The sequence below is a fragment of the Barbus barbus genome (assembly GCF_936440315.1).
Source record: "Barbus barbus genome assembly, chromosome: 39".
NCBI lineage: Eukaryota > Metazoa > Chordata > Actinopteri > Cypriniformes > Cyprinidae > Barbus > Barbus barbus.
The window spans coordinates 16337679-16361017 of NC_136717.1; the positions used below are offsets into that span (position 1 = coordinate 16337679).

General features: G+C 38.5%; 1 protein-coding gene across 3 annotated transcripts in view; it reads left to right on the forward strand.

Moving 5' to 3' along the window:
• chchd3a (coiled-coil-helix-coiled-coil-helix domain containing 3a) overlaps positions 1-23339 on the forward strand; it is an 87327-nt gene that overhangs the window by 11122 nt on the left and 52866 nt on the right. For all 3 annotated transcript variants that reach the window (XM_079399486.1, XM_079399487.1, XM_079399485.1), the window contains exons 3-4: positions 72-165; positions 18261-18432. In XM_079399486.1, coding sequence (XP_079255612.1) covers positions 72-165; positions 18261-18432 — 266 coding nt within the window. The remainder of the gene's footprint in view (positions 1-71; positions 166-18260; positions 18433-23339) is intronic.

Genomic DNA, 23339 nt, shown 5'->3' on the forward strand with positions numbered 1-23339 from the left:
AATCAAATGCTCTGGAATAACCATATGGTGTATAAGCAGTAGCTAATGTGCATGTTTTGTCTTTTGTTTAGTGGATGAGTCTGAACTGAGAAGAAAGATTGCTGCAGAGCTGCAGAAAGGCCTAGAGGAAGAGAGGAGAAAGGGACAGGAGGAGCTCAACCAATGGTGACTATCCATGCATACATTTATACTGTTCTTACATACATTATACCAACAGTCACCAAACAGCTCAGATCAGTTCTTCCTGTCTGTAGTTGGTGTAACCCATAAGGAACATAAATGTGACCCTGGACCACAAAACCAGTCTTAAGTTGCTGGGGTGTATTTGTAGCAATAGCCAAAAATACATTGTATGGGTCAAAATTATAATTTTTTCTTTTATGCAAAAAAAAAAAAAAATCATTAGGATATTAAGTAAAGATGTTCCATGAAGATATGTTGTAAAAAGTTCATTTCTGATTAGTAATATGTATTTCTAAGAACTTAATTTGGACAACTTTAAAGGCGATTTTCTCAATATTTAGATTTTTTTGCACCCTCAGATTCCAGATTTTCAAATAGTTGTATCTCGGCCAAATATTGTCTGATCCTAACAAACCATACATCAATGGAAAACTTATTTATTCAACTTTGATGTATAAATTCTGAAAAATTCTGAAAAATTGACACTTAAGACTGGTTTTGTTGTCCAGGGTCACAAATATTAGATACTTTGATGAAATCCGAGAGCTTTCTGACCCTGCAAAGACAGCAGCAGAGCTACCACATCAAGGCCCAGAAAGGACATCGATAAAATAGTCCATGTGTCCACTATTTTATCGCTGTCCTTTCTGGAACTTGAGCGTGGTAGTTGCGTTGCTGTCCATGTAGGGTCAGAAAGCTCTCGGATTTCATCAAAAACACCTTCATTTGTGTTCTGAAGACGAACAAAGGTCTTACGGGTTTGGAACAACATGAGGGTGAGTAATTACTGGCAGAATTTTCATTTTTGGGTGAACTAACCCTTTGTGTTGTTGTTTTGTATTATATAATTAATGTAGAGTAAAATAGCTGCCATTTAGATCTTTTGTCAAACATGAAGTTTGATTTCTTGGATTTGTAGGTGTAGATTTTGGTTGTTGTTGTTTTTTTTTAATGAAGCTTAAATGAAAAATAAAATAAATGTATTATAAATTATAATTAATATATATTAGAGATGCACCGATACTGAATTTCTTTGCCGATACCGATAGCCTATTATTAAGAATGATATCGGCAGATACCGATGAGTTAAAAATTTGACGTGGTCGCATTTGTGCCAGTGCATGGTCTGCACTGCTCCAAAACGTATGCTCTGCTCCATGCATAAAGTGCGCGCTGCAGAGCCGCACAGTGCGGCAGGAGTAAGATTTCTGATCATGTGAAGAGAGTGAGAGAGGCGCTTTCAATGAGTGCTCTTTGGGAGCAGAGCCTGGTTTATACTTACCGTGTCAGCACGAGTGGAAAAAAATTACGCGAATACTGAGGAAACGATGGATGATTTGGTTTTCAAGTGAAAGTAAAATAAAAGATTGCTTCTTAAACCAGAGAAGGTGAACATGTTGGTTTTGTCTTTGCTGTTTATCTCACGTTACGCTGTGGAGGCTTTCTTTAAATGTTCTTTATTTATTTGATTCCTCAGTGTTTGCTAAACGTTCTGGTGTAGCCTATGCCATGCCTCGTCTTATTCGTTTATGTTAATTACATTATATAAGTTTGTTTGTAGCATACTGTTTTATTACTGTTGTACTTTTTATGCTTGCTGTGATAGACGGTGTTGGCGGTGATACCGGTGTTAAGCTGCGACACTGGTCCCTTGCCCACCGTCCCCCATGTTGTTTTGATTTTTTTTATAGTAATAAAATTAATTTAGTTCAGTTAGAGGACACTACAATTAAAACTGAAAGCGGCTGCTCAATGCAGCGCACCGAACCAGCGACAGTCGCGCATCACAGATCAGATTTAATTTATCACCTGAGGAGAGTGAGTTGAGCTGACTGACAAAAAGAGTGAGGTGAAAAAGACAAGACAATGGCGGAAGAGTTTCAAAACTAAATGTAAAAGCGCCTATTTTAAAACTATTTTGGATTTTGAAAAGCCTGTTGACTTCCGCCATTAATCTACATGATAATGGAAGTTTTTTTAAACATTCATTTCTCATTTATTTGGTTCCACAGAATTTGCTGATTTTTATTTTATTTAAACTGTGTATTTTTTTTCCATTATTTTGCATCAAGGTGTATGTCGTCCGTGCCTCCAATCATTCTTATTCGTTTTGCTAATAAATGTTCTAAGTTTCATAATTATTTGTTGCTCATTCTTTACTGAGTTTTAGTTTTGTATACCTATTTTATATTAGGCAAAGGTGTATTTTTATTAATTTTGTTAATAAAAGTTCTATGTTCTACATTGTATATTGTTGTTGCTGAATTGAATTCAAGCAATTGATGCCGAATTGCTGCTAATTTTAAAAGTGAAAGTAAAATGTGCACAATACTTCTATACCTATTTAAGCAAAGGAAAGTGAGGGAAAGAGGGAAAACTCAAACAAAATAAAATCAAACAACTGCTTGATATGGAACCGCCACAAATTTAAAAGTGAAAGTAAAATGTGCATGGTGCTTTTTCAAACTATGCTATTTAAAAGTGAAGGAAAGTGAGGGAAAACTCGAGCTAAAAGCAAACAACTGATTAAACTGGAAGAGACTTTAACTTGAACTGAGGTGCAATAGCGATCGGTCACGTCACATTTAAAAGCGCCAAAACGGCATTCGTTGTTTGTATTTCGTGATAGAATGTACAGGATTTGAAAGCTGAGAGTTTGTTTCTTATCAGAAGTACAGAACTCTTTGTGATTATTGGATGCAAGGCGTGGTACAAATCTGGTCAAATAGAGCCTGCTTTAATGTAGCTTTTTTTAACTGTTAATGCCTTAATGCCCTAAATTCAGTATGAGTTGTAGTCTGACACGTTTTTCCGCTGCCTTTTGATTAGGGGTGTGCTCAAAATATCGATTCTTAGATACATACCGATATAATAAAAAAAGATACAGTATCGATATTCTAGCCCTTAGTATCGATACTCCGCCCAGCCATTAGGGGGCGCAGCGGCGCCCGCGAGTTTCAAAAAAACTCATGGAAAATGTTAAAGCAAGATGTAGCGATGTGATTTCATAGTGAAATATGTTATGGCAGTACATGGTGTCACAAAAAAGAATTATAAGAAGATTTAATAAGAAGTTAAGAATAATAAGAAGAAGATTTTGTGCTTGTGTGAGCTCAGACTGTACCCTTGGAAAGTTAAATGTTGACTTGTGGTAATTTCCAGATTAATACAATTTGTGTACAATTAATCAGAGCACTTAAAGTTGCAAATATTTAAGCAAAATGCACTTTGTTATAATGCACTTTTGTCTTCATTATTAATTGAAGAAAAATGCAGAGTTCTGTTTGTTGAGTAAATGTGTTCAGCATTAACTAATTGGCTCTGGCCCATGTATTTTTATTGAATCGTATCGAATCGTGTCACATTGTACCAAATTGTATCGACACAGCTCTGTATCGAGGTACGTATCGAATCGTGACCTGTGTATCGAGGTATGTATCGTATCGCCAGGTTCTCCAAGGTATACAGCCCTACTTTTGATTGACCGTATATAATCGGCCCTTATCATCGGCTGATTTTGAACAATAAATTGAAATAAATTGCTTTTATCGGCCGATACCGATTGCTGGCTGATACATCAGTGCATCTCTAATATATATTATATTGTTATTTATTTTAACATTTTGTGGGCAGGTGCTTCTGAAATAAAATATAAAATCAATAAATTAAAAACATTTTAAAACTTATAGTACGTAAATTAACATCGCCTAAATATTAGAATATACATATTAATAATTTTAAAGATTAAAACAATTCAAAAATTTTATATTTTTATTCAAGTAAAATCTTGTATTTTTCCTTTTAAACTGTGCCAAGTCTCGACTAGTAACAAAAGATTTTTGAATACTTTATTTATTAATTTATTTAACCAGTGTTTCTGAAAAAAAATTAAAAAATAACTGAATATCTACATTATATCACAGCATGTTACCTCCTATGGCTTAACATGAGGCTTTTTTATGAAGAAACTTTTGCCATGGCTTGGGTCAAGTTTATGAGTTGAGGTATGAACTCTTGTTTAATTCAGTAAAAGACGCTGAGAAGCTGTGTGCCTTAATGAGAATTTTCTCTCATTAGCAGTCAAACTGGGACATAGACCTGTCAATGCTTTGTCTGGATCCACTTGCCTCCTTTCCTGGGCGCATCACGCTCACTTTTTCCTTATTTCTTCCTTTTTTTGTGAAAGCAATTAATCATGCATGAAAGTGAGGGAGCGGGAGTCAGGGTGGAGTTAATTTCTTCATATGTGATGATCCATTAGCTTCCACCGGTGAGGGCTTAGTCTTTCCATTTTTGTCCTGTTCTCTGTCCGCATCATGTACGGTCTTCATTTTCCAAACCTTTTAGTTGAACCACCACACTTTACTCATATAAAGTGCAAGTTCCTTAAGTACTCACTCCATTTTATTCATCTAAAGCTTGTGATGGATGTGCCAGCATTGAGTCTCGTGTCCTTGTCATCCCAAGTACCTCTTATACTGTTATTCTCAACAAGGCCAACACACTGACCTGCAGAAATTGCTATTGACAGGAAGTTTATTTTCTGTCGGCCATAAAAGTAAATTTAAGGGCAGGGTGTGTTGTTTTACAGCATTGTTGTTGAGGCAACTGAGGCAAAGTGCTCCATCCCATCACCCCGGCAACGCCATTAAGGGAAAGTAGGGGCTTTATTGACCATGATGTCATGCTTGGAAAGAGAGAATCAATATTGTCCTTAATGTTGTCTTCCATTTAGCTTTCTCCAACTCCCATTTCTTCTTTCATTCCTTTTTCTGTCTTCTCTAGAATGTGTTGTGTTTTAAAAGCGCCCTTATGAGATCGCAGGATTGAATGGAAAGAAATTAGCCTCTGGCTTTGGGTTTGAAGACCTTATAGTGGCAATCTCCAACCTCACCTTCAGGTGGACCATTGGTTGTATGCTTTCTTCACCGTTTCATTTTTCTCTTTCCCAAATCGATTAGATGCCGTTCAGGAGAACAATTAGTTAACTAATCTGCCATCCTCTACGTTTGTTTTGTGTTGTTTTGTTTTTCTGTTTCGTTATGCTTTGTTTTGCTTTGCAATGTTTTGTGTTGTGATTTAATTTGTGGTATTTTTTTGTTTTGTTTTAATTTATTAGATTTTTTGTTTTATCATTTTATTTAATTGTTTATTGTTTTACTTTATGTATTATTCTTTATTTACATTTTTATTTTAATTTAGAATTTATTTCAGTTTTCTTAATTTAATTTCATTTTCTGTGAAGTTTTTTTTTTTTTTTTTTTTACATGACAGTTGGGCTGTATTTCCACAATTACCCTGAGAGCTAAATCGGCATGTGATGCTCAAATGCCATTTAGAGGAACAGAATTCTTTAGCTGAATCTGGTGGTAGATTTGTCAGACCCTGCCAACTTAATTTAGCAGTGACCTTTAATCTAGCTGGCTTCAGGGTGGTGGGCGGTTCATTGAAGACACATATAATGACACATATAATATAAAGGCTTTCCTGTAGCTCAAATAATAGAGCATGGCGCTAGCAACGCCAAGGTCATGGGTTCGATTCCCAGGGAAAGCAAGAGCTGATAAAATTTAAAAACTGTAACTTGAATTCAATGTAAGTCGCTTTGGATAAAAGCGTCTGCTAAATGCGTAAATGTAAATATAAAGTGTAATTATATGTAAAGTACACATTTCTCTTCACTTCTTTCACACGTCTTTCTGCGTTATTTCTGTATAGTTCCTTCACTAGTGTGTATGAAAGTATGTGTCTGTCTGTTTGGCTTTGAATAGGGTAGGGTCAGTAATGCCCACCATTAATCGTGCACTACCACAGTGCTGGGCTTACAAGATGGTGCTGATGAATCTTGTACACATGCTTACACACCTCAGTATCCATCTGCTTAAACCTAGTTCTGAAAATAGAATTGATGGAAGAGCACATTCATCAGACAGTATCTGTTGTGTATTGTTATAAGTGTGCTTCATGATGCAAAATGTATTTTGTTATGTGGGACCAATTGTTTTTGTTTGAACGTGTGAATATATGCTAAACGTAAGAGGTGAAGGATCAGAAAACGGCATATTTTCAAAATTGTTTAGTGGGCGGGTTGCTTGAACGACTGCTGCTGTAGATGGAGCGCAGTGGAGTGAAAAAAGAATGCAGGGATCTCGTTGTGTTTTTTTAAAAGTTAAACTGTTTCTTAAGTTTTAATGTCTTTAAAAAATGCAGCACTCAATGTGCAGGATGCTTAGAAAAACAGTGCGTGTCGTGACTCAACAGCCAAATGTGTCTGTCTGTTTGTGTGTGTGTATAGCTGTAGCAGCAGTGCTTTATAGGGGGTGAATGTAGATTAAACTTCTCCAAGAGGTTCTTTTTTTTTTTTCGTATCCACCTTTCTAAACTGAAAATGAACAAATCTATATAAAATCTAGATGAGTTCACTATGAACTATTCGCTCAAAATTGCTGGTTTATGTGTGTGGATAAACTGCAGAATTTGGTCTGTGTGTGTGTGTGTGTGTTTTCCTGCAGAGGCCTGTGTGTATGAGCTCCTTTGCGGGCCTTTCTAATGAGAGATTTGCGGCAGGCACTGGAGCAGAACCGTTCTGCAGATCAAAAGCACAGACTGGGCTTGGCTGACCTGCACAATGCTGCATCAGCAGAAAGACCTCAGCTCTCATCCACACAGAGACTCGCTGAGGATTACACACAGTCCTCAGGGACACAGACAAAGAGAAGGGGGCATCTTAGGGCATGAACCCATTCTCACCACCCCTGACCTCACCTCAAACAACAGCCTTTGCTCATTCCTTCTTGCTTGCTTGCTTTATGGATGTATGTATTTATTCATTTATTTTAGTTATTTAGCCATTTATATATTTTATTTATTTAGCCATTTATTTTAGACATATATGTATTTATATATTTAGCCAATTATTTGTTACCATATACATATTTAATTATTTAGCCATTTATTTTAGACATATAATGATTTATTTAGACATGTATTCATTTACATATTTATATATATAATTGTTTTAGGTATTTATATATTTAGCTATTATTTAATTTATTTAGATTTTTTTTTATTTCTTTAACTATTTACTTATTTAGCTACAGTATTTAATTATTTAGCTATTGAGCTAATTATTTAGTTATGAAATGTTAATATTATTTAGTTATTGAATATAGTTAGGAATGTTTTTATTTATTTTAGTTGTTTGTATGTTTAATTATTTATTTAATTATCTATTTATTTATTTCACTGAAATCGGTCTGTTGTATTTAAGTAGTTTATATATACGGCAGTTAATGGCATAGTTAAGTTACTCATTTATCTCATGTTTTCAGACCTGAATTTTTTAAGAATGTTCTGGCTTCGATTTTTATTTATAAGTGATGTTTTATTAACAAATTTCGGGAGGAGCACGCGCAGATAATTAACACGGCCAATTCACCATCAGCAATCACTCAGTCTATCCTATCAGCCGAGAGAGAACTTCTATAAATAGACCAAGCCATCTTACCTTCATTCTCTCTACAGTTTCTAGCATTCGGTTTTGCTCCTTTGCTATCATATCACAGACGCATCTTTTTCTGGAGAATGAAAAACCTGGACCGGAGATTTTCGTATCACATCGCAATCTGCAAGCCCTAGGCTCACTCCCTTTCCGTCAGTCACCACCGCCGAGCACCAGGCTTCATCGCAGCAGGTGCTCTGCTAGACCAGCCACACGCTCTCCACAATGCCGAGGTTTAACCTCGCCTCAACCGACATCCTCGTCTCATTCGGCCATTCCAATATATCCTCCGATCGGAGTCTGTATTTAAGCCCGAAGCAAACGCTGATTTATTCTGACGAATCCTTCTCGCAGAGGGCAAACAAAGCGGATACGTGCGATCAGTTCGTTACACTGCAAATCAGCCAACCTCACTCCTAAATCCACTCCAGGCGCAAAGGCGGCCAATAGATAGAGCAAAGCCCCGATCTCGCCTCACTCTCCACCATCATCGTCCCGTACAAGACCCGGCTCTCCTAGAGCATTGGGTCGCAGTGGCAGGCCTCAAACGAGCAAAACCTCACTCGGCTCTTCTTTTCTCCGCAGTTCTTCCGGCCGCAGTGCCGTATGTAGCCGGACCTCCAGCTCTCGTAGCAGTCAGCGCGAGGCTGCCTCCGGTAGCGGCGCAGGCCATGTTGCAAACAAACGTTTGTGTGAAGGCAAGTCATTTGTTGCTAAAAAATCGTCAAACAATGTGATGACATTATGGACGTGATGTCATTTCAGTAACCATGACGCAACTGCGCAGATCACGTAAGGAAATGATTCATTTTCTGTATTAATTTTCACCAGCATTTTACATGTATTTTAAATTGCACATTACTCCGATAGACGGATAAGGTGTAAAAGATTGTCGGAACTTAATTCTTAGGAAATCATTGTGCCTAAATGAAGTCTCTACCAACCGATGTACGGCTTGCCTGGCCAGCTGCTCCAATACTTTCTTCTTTTCATGTGGTTAAGAGGAAAAACATGTACTTTCATAATTTAAAAACTTTTTTTAAAAAGTTGTTAAAAGCCGCCATATTTTCTCCTGCTACATATAACCCCTCTTTCTTTTTCTCCAGCTCCCACAGCACACGCTAGCTTGAGTCTGCCTCTGCTAGCTGCGCAGGCTGCACAGGCTCTCCAGCTATTTTTCTCCGAATATCACAAGCCTCCACGGCCTACAGCTGCAGAAGCTGAAACGAGCACAAAGTTGCTCATACTGGCAACACATGCCCTCACATCTCAGTCCTTTCCTCCCGTTACTCCAAATCCTTTTCCTTTTCAGCGGTCTCCAGCTCCCACAGCACACGCTAGCTTGAGTCTGCCTCCGCTAGCTGCGCAGGCTGCACAGGCTCTCCAGCTATTTCTCTCAGAATATCACAAGCCTCCACGGCCTACAGCTGCAGAAGCTGAAACGAGCACAAAGTTGCTTATGCTGCCTCCGCGTGCCCCCACATCTCGGGCTTTTCTAATGACCCCTTTTTCTTTTCAGTCGCCTCCAGCCCCCATGGCAGACACTAGCCCAGAGGCCTATTGAAAAGTAAGGCTGCCTCTGCTGCGAAATAAATTAGGATTTTGAATATTTGTCGAGTTCAAAATAAAAATCCTCATTCGAATACAAACGATGCATTCGAATTTTAGGTGTGTCAGGCAGCCTTATCAGTGGCACACAGAATGCATATCTTGCACATTTTCTAGAGTGACCTTACTTTCAGACTCGCATCTCGCACGAGAGAAGCATGTTTAGAAAGCCATGTAAATGTCTAATTGTCTCTCGTCTCCTTAAATCAAACCATGCATACATGATACTGCTGGTTCACAATTGTTTAAGCAACTTGATTTATATTCGGTTCATAAAGATTATGCACCTTTTCACAGATAGTCATGTTGTTTTATTGCTTTAATAAACGTGCATTAGTAATATTTTGCTCTATGCACCTTCACGTGGCCTAAGGAGAGAAGCCAAAAGCTTTTACCCCTAACCGAAATCATGCCTTTCAAATTTGAATAGAACTCGAATATTGATAATATTTAGGTGGGAAATTCAATTTCGTCTTTCAGCCATTTCTGACAGCCCTACTCTGCCGTCAGGTGTGTCCCATGCTCCTTTCCCCCACAGCTCCCTACTTCTTTCAAATAACATTGTCTTTTTCCAGATCAAGTTCCGGCTCCCCTCGAGATTCAAGACGCAGCAGGCCATCAGCAAGCATGGGTTACGTCCCAGACTCAGCCGCTCCTCACACTGCATTGCCTCTCTCCTCTTCTCAATAAATCACTGCGGCGCCTTCAACTACAGCGCCTCATGCAATGCCGCTGGTTTAGCTTCCCAAACTCCTATCCTTCGCACTCCCTTCTATCAACGGCAGGCAGCCCCTGCTACAGACATCCAAGTAGGGCATCATCAGCCGGCAATGCAAGCTTACTGGCCTTCTCCCTCATTTCCCTAAGCACCAAAGGCTAATCCGTGCGTGAGGCTGCCTCCGCAAACGGTTTCGGCCCCTCCCTATCTTCCTTTTAACCCTTCTCTGCAATCTAAACCCCCGTACACTTCATTTACTCATCGCAGTCCCACTACCTACCCCACTGAATGTTGCAGCTCCAGAACCACCCCGTATGCCAATACCATCAAGTCTCAGATTCTCACAGAAATTCTAAGTGCTGGCTCCGGAGGCGGACCCATCGCCAACTCGCATCCCTATAACACATCCTTCAAACCTCTCCTCGACATGTTACTAAGTTCCTTCCTCCAAGCAGGTTCACCCAGTACCATCCATTCATATCCAACAGCTGATCCAAGCTCTCGGTCAACGGTCATCGGACGCCTTCAAGAGCTATATCAGGACCAATAATTTTCACAAGGAAGACATCTAACTATGATCAGTTTAGTGAAATTTGATACTGCCACTGCAGTGCCCTGCCCATTTAATACCACCGCTGCGGTGCCCCGCGTAATTCAATACTGCCAGTGCCACCGCAGTGCCCTGCTCATTTGATAATGCTGCTGCAGTGTCCCATTCGATTAATGCTGCCGCAGTGCCTCGTTCTATTTTCAGACGCCGCAGCAGCGCCTGCTTCCGCAGAAGCCACATTCCTTTTCAGACGCCGCAGCAGTGCCTGCTTCCGCAGAAACCACATTCTCTTTTCAGATGCCACAGCAGTGCCTGCTTCCGTAGAAGCCACATTCCCTTTTAGATGAAACAGCAGTGCCCGCTTCCGCAGAAGCCACATTCCTTTTCAGACGCCGCAGCAGGGCCCGCTTCCGCAGAAGCCACATTCCTTTTCAGACGCCGCAGCAGTGCCCGTTTCTGCAGAAACCACATTCCCTTTCAGATGCCACAGCAGTGCCCGCTTCCGTAGAAGCCACATTCCCTTTCAGATGCCACAGCAGTGCCTGCTTCCGTAGAAGCCACATTCCCTTTCAGATGCCACAGCAGTGCCCGCTTCCGCAGAAGCCACATTCCTTTTCAGACGCCGCAGCAGGGCCCGCTTCCGCAGAAGCCACATTCCTTTTCAGATGCCGCAGCAGTGCCTGCTTCCGCAGAAGCCACATTCCCTTTCAGATGCCACAGCAGTGCCCGCTTCCGCAGAAGCCACATTCCTTTTCAGATGCCACAGCAGTGCCCGCTTCCGCAGAAGCCACATTCCCCTTTCAGATACCACAGCAGTGCCCGCTTCCGCAGAAGCCACATTCTCTTTTCAGATGCCGCAGCAGTGCCTGCTTCCGCAGAAGCCACACTCTTTTTCAGATGCCGCAGCAGTGCCCGCGTCCGCAGACGCCATATTCTTCCAAAGGCTGCAGCAGTGCCCCGCTTGTCCGATACTGCCGCAGCAGTGCCTGCTTCCGCAGAAGCCACATTCCCTTTCAGATGCCACAGCAGTGCCCGCTTCCGCAGAAGCCACGTTCTCTTTCAAATACTACAAGCAGTGCCCTATTCATTCGATACCGCCGCAGCAGTGCCTGTTTCCGCAGAAGCCACATTCTCTTTCAGATGCCACAGCAGTGCTCGCTTCCGCAAAAGCCACATTCTCTTTCAAATACTACAAGCAGTGCCCTATTCATTCGATACCGCCGCAGCAGTGCCTGTTTCCGCAGAAGCCACATTCTCTTTCAGATGCCACAGCAGTGCTCGCTTCCGCAGAAGCCACATTCTCTTTCAAATACTACAAGCAGTGCCCTATTCATTCGATACCGCCGCAGCAGTGCGTGTTTCCGCAGAAGCCACATTCTCTTTCAGATGCCACAGCAGTGCCCGCTTCTGCAGAAGCCACATTCCTTTTCAGACGCCGCAGCAGTGCCCGTTTCCGCAGAAGCCAGATTCTCTTTCAGTTGCATTCTCTTTCCAGATGCGGCAGCAGAGCCGCTTCCGCGGAAGCCACATTCTCTTTCAGATGCCACAGCAGTGCTTGCAGCAGATACCACCTCAACAATTCCACTCCAAGCAACGTCCAGCGCCTCTCAATCCTGAAGCCTTGCAAATTTCGGGGGGTTATCAACGCCCCACTCCGGCTGCTGTCCCACGCTAATCGCATCTTTGGGGGGAGCGCTCTGGGTCCGGGCTAAATGCCGAGCTCGGACCCCTCTCCCCGGACAGGGGGAGTGCCCCGGTTTCGGGAGTAATTTACAGAGCTCGGAGCCCTCTCCCCGGACAGCACGCCAAATACGCATAAACCTTGACTCTGTTCATTATACGCAAGGGCGAACTCGTGAATGAAAGTGAAGGGAGGCAGAAATTGTTGAGGTTCATAAAGGACACAAAAGCACTATAAAACTATCACAGAAGTAGTCTATCGTAACTCCAGTAAAATATTAACTGTTGAGAGGTTAACTTTAGAACCCGATAAGTTCGAATTGTGAACTGATGCAAATGCCAAGATTATAAGTGAACATTTTATTAGTGACTGTTCCTCATGTAAAGCTATTGTAATGATTTGACAACCTGTAATATAGCACATATAGACCACTTATATGGTGCTTTTTAGTTATTATGGAGCCTGATAGCCCTCATTCCCTCACATTATATTGAAAAGACTGGCCAAGATATCCTTCAAAAATTGCCTTTTCGTGTTTCATAGAAGAAAGAAAGACCTAGCATGTATTTGAGTGCCTGATGATAGAATTTTCATTTTTGGCGGAACTTTCCCTTTAATATATGCATAGTAATATATGCATTAGTGCATGCATGAGGATACAGGCCCACATGTTAAATTCACTCATTGTCACAATCCAGCCTGCAGCTCTTGCACACTATCATTTCACAGCTGAAATACTGTCGTATGTTCCCTCTCCCCAGAGGCGTGCTGGGTGCTTGTGTGTTTGTTTGTTTTCATTTCATCCATTTCACTGTGTGACTTAATCACCCTTTGCTTTATTTATTCCTCGCTTTTCTCCTCCAACTTCTGAATGAGGAGGAGCTTTTCATGATCTAACAAAAATTGTAATTTTACAAAAAGTTCCTACAGTGAATCCATCAGAATCCACAGCCGACGCTCCACTACTGGCTAAGACAAATTATGTAATTAAAGCTACAGGCGCGCAGCTTTGCATTTTTTCATTATTTGACAATTACAGCATCATCTTTTAGTCTTTTCCTAAGGGAACCCCCTCCCCCCCCACCAAGTGAGAACCATAAAGGAACAGCCACACGACCAGCAGCCAGGGAGGGGGCGCAGGAGGCTCATGAAATATTCAAGCCCTGCATTCTTGCACATTATTTTTGCCTCATTAATAATGCATGGCTCCTTTAAATGCCATCACAGAGGGAAACATTCTATAACTTTTGTATAGGTGTGTCAGAATTCGTTTTGTCTGGAATAAGCGGTGAATTAAATTGCAGGAGAGAGCCAACAGATGGTGGGATAGCGGAGGGGACGCGAGATCAGCTCCTGCAGGTGTAGAGAGGTGTGCGGCTTTACAAAATGGTAAATTATACTGGTCCCTTACGTACGAAGGCCAGTCTCTGTACAGCTGTTGATATTCAGACCTGTTCTAAGATGAGACTCGAGATGGCATGGATACCGTGTAACATTAAATAGCCATAGGACTCTGAAGGATAACCGAATAGTTCAGTTACTGTCCTGCTGACATTATCAAAGCATAGTTTATTTATTGCGATGGAGAGAGTGAGATACGTTCCTTAAATCTTGAATTATTTAAAAACTTTTTACTTTGTCGTTATTTGATTTTAAGGTCATGGTCTCTTCTGAATGGTCCATTTCATTGGAAGCTGCTCAGTATTTGAAAGTTTGAAAATATTTGGTACAACTCATTTATTTCAGCTCTGACGAACAAATCTTTGTCGGTGTTATTCTGTCATGAAATAATGATCAGGTCATTGCTAAAGAAATAGCATGGTCTTATTTGCTTTAGAGGTCCTCACCCATCTGCATTTAAGGAATAGTTCACCCGAAGAAAAATTTGCTGAAATGTACTCGTTCTCAGGCCAACCAAGATTTGGAGAAATTTAGCCTTGTATCACTTGCTCACCAATGGGTCCTCTGCAAGAATGGGTGCCGTCAGAATGAGAGTCCAAACAGCAGATACAAACATACAATAATCCAAAACACAACTGCTGTCCATCATTTAATGTCTTGAAGCAAAAATCTGCACACTTGCAAGAAATTAATCCTTCATTAATGTATTTTAACTTAAAACTGTTGTTAAAATATAAGTTTATAATCCACAATGACTCAGTGACTGCACAAAATTTTCATCAAAATCCACCAGCATATTTGTTTTGAACTGTTTTGGACTGTTTCCACATGTAAACAGTGCTTGATTTGTGCATAATTCTCTCCTGATTGAAATGAGATGACTTTTCCATTGGAGAAAGCAATGTTATGAATCGAGGAAGCAGTGTATAATGGATTTGTTTATTACAAACATGCAGCTTTTTGCTTCACAATGCATTCATTGTTGGACTGGCATTGTGTAGATTACTTCTGGATTGTTGTGATGTTTTTATCAGATGTTTGGACTCACTCTGACGGCACCCATTCACTGCAGAGGATCCATTGGTGAGCAAGTGATGTAATGCCACATTTCTCCAAATCTGTACTGATGAAGAAACAAACTCATTTACATCTTGGATGGCCTGAGAGGGAGTACATTTTCAGCAAATTTTTATTTTTGGATGAACTATCTGTTTAATCAATTATGAATTAAATTGCAGTGTTATTTTGAAAGTGAGGTGTTGTGTTGTGCACATAGTTATTGTAATTGCAGCATATTCATTGTTTTTTTATTTTCTGAGATGAACATAATTGGATTTGAGAGGCCCGTGTTTTTTGCCCTGCAAGCAACACTATTGTGCTCACTTGACGCTTTTGACCTATTTTTAGTCCTGGAAGATGGCGTAAACACACACAATACCAGAGAGGGAAGTAATGATGGATGTGTTGTGCTGATATGTGTCCAGTTCAGTAGACTGAAACTGGACATGGCTGGAGTCACTCACACTTTTCTCAGGAGAACAACATGCTCAATGATGTGTGTGTTCACAATCACAGGAACACAACAGGATGACACCAACTATTCATTTTACTCATTCTTTTTTGGTTGCAAGTAAAATTATACGTGCTAAACTAACACATATTAATCATAAATCAGAGTTTGTTGGTGCTCTCAGTCGTATCCAATGAAGACCGTACTCTTTGAGGTATCAAGACCATTTTTTACAACGTGGCAGAACAGATAAAGGGAAAAATCAGAATTCAGAAAGAAAAAGAGAAAATCAGAAAGAAAAGAACAATCTCATTCTATTTTCTCATTTATTAGTATTATTATTATTTTGGCTGCGTTCATCAAACTTTTAAATAAAAGGGCTGAATGTTAAAAAGATATTTATCCCACTCTCTGACATAATTGCAAATATAACTACAATCTTGTTATTTGCAACCCTTTTTTTATATAATTTCATTATTACTTTTTTTAATTTATTTATTTTTTATTGTGAGAAATGAAAATAGCCTAGATGTTGACATGGTGTTAAAAAGTGAATAAATGAATAAATACATTTATTGTGAGAAAAAGGCAAAATTAGATTTTTTAAAAACTGTGTTTAGACTGTGGCGGGAGGAGCAAACGACAGACACAGTGTGTGTGGCATCAGGCCTCGGAGAGGTTTTTATTAAACAAAATAATAAAATAAAGTGTCCAAAGGGGTAAAAGTGTCCAAAAATAACCAGGGGGATCTGGTGTTCTCGTTGTGCTGCGGGGTTTGTGAAGGAGGGCAGTGTTCTGGAAGGAAGCGTCCAGGTAAGGGGCGGAGTCCGGCGGCCGCACGCGCTCCCCTCTCGGGACCGGGGCGCGGCTTCATCTAGCGGCTTCGTCCCTCTTCAGGCGCCGCGGCGCTCTCGGGGGATCCTACGGCCCGACCTCCTGGCCCTAGCTATTCAGCGCCCCTCCTCTCTCACACACCCACTCCAGTCGGGAGCCTGGTGAAGGGCGGCGAATACGGGACGGGGTGGTGATGATAATAAGGGGGGAGGCAGCCGACTCGTCACAAAACATTTAAAAACAAATCACACAACCCCATGCAACATGCACCTTCACGAGCTTCAATGACTATTTGTTGGGGAAAAAATAAATAAATATATATATATATATATACATTCATACAGAATTAAGTTTTTTGAAAGTCTAAAAATGCAGAAAGTTTCCTGTGAGGTTTAGGTGTAGGGCGATAGAAAATACAGTTTGTACAGTATAAAACCCATTACACCTATGCAGTGTCCCCATAAACCATGGAAGCGCAACGTGTGTGTGTGTGTGTGTGTGTAATAAAATACATCTTTTGTTGTTGGTTTTGAGTTCCTATTGCGTTCCCACAGTATTATTGTTTGTTTGTATTGCTCAAGTTTTTTATGGAACTTTGAGCACATCTTTGGAAATCTCACACACTTGTTTCGGCAGCGTTATAATTATACCCTCCCTTATTGCCCTTTTTGGCTTCTTTGGTTTCTTTTTTTTTACATGGCTGCTGTTTGATTGAAAACACAGCATACAGATTACAGTTTGTATCTTGCCTGAGTTTACTTTACAAATCAAACCTCCTGCTTGACGGTGCAGCTGAGGTTGCTAGGCAACTGTGAGAACCGGGTGACAGCTCATAAAGTCTCTCAACATTCCAGCTCAAATTTCCAAATAGCTCCACAGGATTATCTCTAAAACATCAAAGAATTATTACCGCCACACACCTATTAGACAACTTCAAATGAGGCAACATATTCAAAATCTCATTTGATATATGAGCGCTATTTCTCTCTTTGAGGCTGGTACTTTTTGGTCTTTTTTTAAATAACCATTTTCTTCCCAAACTGTGATTCAAAGCATTTGATATGTGTGGCCTAGCGCAGAAAAAAATGATAAACTTTCTTAATCTTATTTTTGAGATTTTTAAAAACTTTGTTTTTCACTTAAAAAGGTTCAACTAGAGAAATTAATCATACCAATGTGCTATTGAACTCACTCATTTATTAAAAAAGTTAAATATTAATATGAATATTAACTAATTAAAGTGGAATAATGACACGTAGCCTTCAAATTTTTCTTAATTACATTATTGACAGTCTTTAGTGCATGATTATTAGACATAATGCATTAATAGTGATTCAGTGCTGTGTGAGTTTGACTGCAGTTTGAATGCAGGCCTGTAATTAAAATTAGCTGTATGGTTTCTCTTTTCTTTTTTTCAGGGCTAATGTTCATTTTTGATTGTAGAAGGCTTATTAAAGCTCTTAAAATGATCCAGCCAAGAATATTGAGTGCTTTTTCTTTTTTGTTGTCAATATTGTTGTATAATTTATGGTTAGCAACAAAACAGACAGTGGCAGGTCTATTAGGCTGCATTTACACTACAAGCTTAATGATCCAATATTTTTACTTATTTTTTGTTTGCTGGTTTTGTCCTGCCAGTTAGGATATAATTATCTGTGTTTGAATTAATACACAATTTTGACCATTCAACCTTCATTCGAAAGCAGCCATCTATTTGGTTTATGGAAGATTAGTTTCACAATTTAACTTAAAGGGATAGTTCACCCAAAAATGAAAATTCTGTCATCATTTACTTGCCCTCAAGTAGTTCCAAACCTGTACGAATGTCTTTGTTCTGCTGAACACAAAGGAAGATATTCTGAAGAATGTGGGAAACAGAGCAGTTTTGGGGCACCATTGACTTCCACAGTATCTTTCTTTCCTACTATGGATGTCAATGGTCCCCCAAAACAGCCTGGTTACAAACATTCTTCAAAATATCTTCCTTTGTGTTCGGCAGAACAAAGAACAGTAAATTCATACAGGTTTGGAACTACTTGAGGGTGAGTAAATGATGACAGAATTTTCATTTTTGGGTGAACTGTCCCTTTAACTTAACTTAAAAATAAAATAATGAAATAAAATTATATTTGAAGTACCAGTAATTTTGATATTCCTTATATGTTTCATATGTTATAAAACCAATGGTTTCATTTTAAATAGAAGCCGTTTGAATAGCGGTAATGTTGACCAAAGATCTGAAGTTTTCTGTATTCTGTGCTGCTTTACATTTAGGCTGGAAAAGGAAAAGTCCCAGGCTCACGTTCAGGCCGAGGCAGAAGCTCAAGCTCAGGTAAAGGACGAGGTCAGCAGGATCCTTGCATTAGAGAAAGAGCAGAGCATCCAGAAAGCCATACTGAGAGAAAGAATCACCGCCGAGGATGAAAGACTGCAAGCTCAGATATATGTGAGTAAATTCACAAACACAGAACTGCATGAGTCTGTCTGTGTTATAAACAGTTAAGCACTTAGGCTTTGTTCACACTGCACATAAATCCATTGGCTGATATATTGATGACTTAAATGCCAAGAGACATAAGAGAGCAATCGACATTATGGAAAGAGAGAACGGAAAGCTCTCTGAATGATAAAAAAAAAAATACTTGGAATGACTGCATTTGTATGCCTTAGTTGTTTTATTTGCTGTTCAGTTTACAAAAGACTTCGGCTATGCCAAAAAGATCACATTTTTAGTGATTCACAGGAAGTCATTTAATGTAAATTTAGCTTGGCACTGATTCTCATCCTGGCACTGAGAGCGAAGTGTTTTTTGAGCATGTTTGCTTTATTTAACACTTCATTGAAAATCTAGCATGATATATTTTAGCCCTTCATTCTCAAAGACATTATTTTAAGGCCTCCCAAGATATTTCTGGTACTTCTGTTATATCGACAAGAAACTAGGTGTGGCAGTGTATTCAAATAATGAAATAAAAAATGATAAATACTAAATCCCAGTATTCCAGAAGTTCCAATAACTGAGTATTTTTCAGTGTTTACACTTTTTGTTACCATTAAATTTAAAGGACTTTTCAAGTTGCTGTTGCTTGCTTATTAATTAATTTATTTATTTATTTATTTGCTCACTTACAAATAGCAATTTTTCAGAAATATATATACTAAAATGTTTGGAGCTTGACATAACTACAAAAATGTATATTAATTATAAAAATTGCTATAAAGATAAATTCATTTCCATGACTTTTCCACACTTTTCCAATTAAAAATTATCTTATACGTCCATGCTTTCCATGTTTATGAGAAGCCCGCTTCATAAATGAGAATGACAGTTGTCATAAATTAAAATAAGAAATAAAGTGTTAGTTTTCATTTAAAAATTTTAGCTTTATGAACCCATAACCCGTAAAATAGTTTATCCAAAAATGAAAAGTGTGTCATAATTTACTTACAGAAGAGGGCAGTGTGAACATTCATCAAAGCATCTCCTTTTGTGTTCATTTGACGCAAGGGAGAGTAAATGATGGCAGACTTTTCATTTGAACTGAACTGTCCTATTAAAACACACTGTCATGAGTTTGAATGCTATCTTTTCTGCCTGAACTGGGCAGCTGTAATGAAACGTTGTGACTTGATCATGACCTTATTCTACTTATCTATCTTATTCACAACAAACAAGATATTAACAAACTATCACACTCAAAAATGATTACGCAAAGACAACAAAGTGTTCCACATGCACAGAGAAATGCGCACGAACGCCTTTATTGATAAACTTTACATCTCCTGTGCCAATCCAAATGGAATACCTGTGAGTAAGGTAATTTTATTTGCAGGCGGCTAAATTGCCCTTGTAAACACATTGTAAGACGAGGGGCCCCTCCATTGGTTTTGACAGGGCACAGATTATTTGAGCATGAAGTTAAAAAAAAAAAGAGGTTCCCCGGAGAACTGGAGCTGTTTACAAACGTATGGTATTGATTACATAGCTCATTTCACACAGTCATCTCTGTAATAGAAAAATGAATCATTTTTGAGATGAGGGTGAGATGTGCTGTAATTCACAGCTGGAAGGAAGGTGGGTGTGTGAGTGAGAGAATTGGGAAAGCGTCATTGGGAATGATGCTTTGTGTGCAGGAATGTTTTCTCGTGATTTCTTCATGGCGGTTTCATTTCAGCATTTGCTCTTTGAAAGATTTTAGATCACGTCGAGATTTTAAACAGACCAACTGTAGCTGATACAAACACAAATATGGATCCCAGCAGCCCAAAGAAACAATCCATTCTAATTCAATCCCTACCCACTGCAATACAGTATAATTCACACAAAATCGCCAGCAGTTGTGACTCAATAATGAAGCATACTCGAGTAACAAATTACTGGTTTATGAGTGTTACTCAATATTATGGCTTTATCCAGAGTCAGACTGTCAGATATGGAAGCTCTTTCTGCTGTGTCCTTCAGCGCATTGTGGGGTTACTTTTGTAGGTAGTTTTGTTTAATACACTTCAGTTTGATATCCAGAAATAGAAATTCAATTCTGTGTAGTTTTCTTAAATTTTTTCTTTTTTTAGTTGAACAGGAAAGACTGTATTTTCCACCATGTTTTACCTGTCTGTCTGTCTGTCTGTCTGTCTGTCTGTCTGTCTGTCTGTCTGTCTATCTATCTGTCTATCTGTCTGTCTGTCTGTCTGTCTGTCTGTCTGTCTGTCTGTCTGTCTGTCTGTCTATCTATCACATATGGATTACATATTTCATTGTGCACATGCATTTTCTTCTATGTTTTACATTTAACTTCACGTTAAAAGTGAAGTTGAGCAAATCTCAAAATTAATACCCTTTTTTATATTGTAATTGCCTAAATTTACTTTTATTTTGTTTAATGAATGAATGAATTATTTTACACAAAATATTATGCAATTTAGTTTTATAATGATTAAAGTAAAAAAAGTTAATGATGAAAAAAACAGTTAAATGATGGAAAAAAAAGTTGAGCAAACTTAAAAGAAATTTTAGGCAACCAGCTTCAGCAGATTTTTTAGTTCTCTTGACTTCTTGTCGAGTAAACTTATAACAACAAGTTGAGAAAACTCAATAATCTGCTGAAGCTGGTTTCCTTAAACTTTTTAAATTTGCTCAACTTTTTTTTTTTTTTTTTTTTTTTTTTTACAATGCTGTAAAAAATCAAAAGTTGAAAGAATTTAACCAACCAGATTTTTGAGTTTTCTCAACTTGTTGTTTTAAGTTTAGCTTTTTAAAGTTTTGCTCAACCTTTTTATTTTTCTCAGTATTTATAAGCTGATAATTAGAATTATAATATGATATTAAAATTCTAGATGATAAGCCACCCCTAATTTTTGGTGTCTTCTGCTGCTTACCAAGACTATAAAAATATTAAACAAATATTATTAACCGATTAACCAGGCATCCAAAAAAAACAAAACAAAAAATCTGTGGTTGCTTTTTCTGGAAGTCATGTGATTTCTTCCTGTCAGTGTTGATGTTCAGTCAGAGGTCTGGCTATGCAAGACTTCTTGGGGTCTGTAAAGTTGTAAAATGTTGCACATTAACATTTCAGGTCAGTAGATAATCGATCATATAGAGTACTGTGATGCTTTAATTGTGTGATAAGCATTTGGCCTTGAGTGTTTTGCACTTTTCACTGTTCAACAAGCATTCAGGAAATAGACATGTTGGTGTAAATAAATAATATGGATCAATGAGGAGAACTAGACGTGTCTTGAGAGATGTCTTTTCCTTTCAGTGCGAAATGAACACACACACACACAAATGCACGCACACACACTTTTTATCTTAACAGAAAATTTTCACTCACGGACATCATCACACACATTTCATTCCTCTCAATTTTGAGTTCTTCTTTGAGCGGAGCTTCTTTAATAGAATTTGAAGGGTTATCGCCAGATTCATGCCGCTATTTCTCATGTAATCATCCGTTCTGACAGTGCTATCATAAAACTCTTTTCTTTTTATTTCTTTTTTTTTCCTTGAAATGATTTTTTCCTTGTGAAAGGCTGGAGACTAACCTGCCACACTTTCATTGTAATCTCTTGGTTTTCAACTACAAATGGGACTTTCTAGAGACCTTCACTCTTGTTGTTTTTCCCTTCCAGCAATTTTTTGATTTCAATCTATGGCTAGATGTCTTTTTGCGTATCAGCATGTGCAGGTCAATCATGTTGGCATGTAAATGACCTCATTGCTGAATTAAAAAATTGATTTACACATCAACAAAGTGAGAATATGTTTAATAAACATGACAGTTGTTGAGTTGATCAATACATTATTCTTTTATTATAAAGTAATGTTCAAACTGTTAGTAATTGGAAATTGAAATGAGTTTAAATTACCTCCAAAACATCAATAAGTGTTTGAAAGTCCTTGCTGGGGTAGTATGTAGTTCTGCTGCTCTCAGCACACTTTGAATAGATGGACCTTTCAAAGATGATTTGTTAAGTCCTTTGTCCTAGCTCCTTCCTCTTAGCGTGTTTCTGCTTGACTGCAAGGCGTTCAATCATTAAACATCAATCAGGCTTTTGAAATGCGTTCTTCTTAGTGCGAGAGCCGCAGTGGCACACTTCAGGGTTTCTGCAGTTTGCTTTACAAATGCATTAGCCAGGTGGTGTACACGGTCACTCATGGGACATTTACATGGGCCACTGGGTTCTTACGGTATTCGTTGTGTACTCTTGGGTTCGAGCCGTCTAAGCAGAGGCAGGTCATACGGACAGCAGGATTTCCTCAACTTTGTCTTTAGAACTCTGTTGGACCCTAAACATCTTGATGGTTTGCCTTTGGATCTTGATAGTAACTTGTATTTAGAAGTGGAGAAAGATTAAAAAAAAAAATATATATGTTTGTATCTTTATTAGATATTTGTGTTGAATTTACAGTATTTTGATTATATTTTATGTAATTAAATAATTTATATATATACACTATCATTCAAAAGTGTGGGGTCATTAAGATTTTTTGTAATGATTTTTTTGTAGATTTTTCTTGTTTACCTAAAAGGCAATTTTATTCAATTTATTTATAATTTTATTCATCAAAAGTACAGTGTCTTAATATTTCACAATATTACTGTTTTTAATTTAAAATAACTGTTAATAACTGTTTTTTGTAACATTATGAGTAGTTTTTTTTGTGAAATTATTACTTTTTGTAATATTATAAAATATATTTATTGTCACTTTTGATCAAATGAATGTGTCCTTGCTGAATAAATGTATTAATCTATTTAAAAAAAAAAATACATTAGTCTTTGTGATCCCAAACGTTTGTGCAGTAGTTTATTTTATATATAATTAATATTATTTTAATAATAATAATAA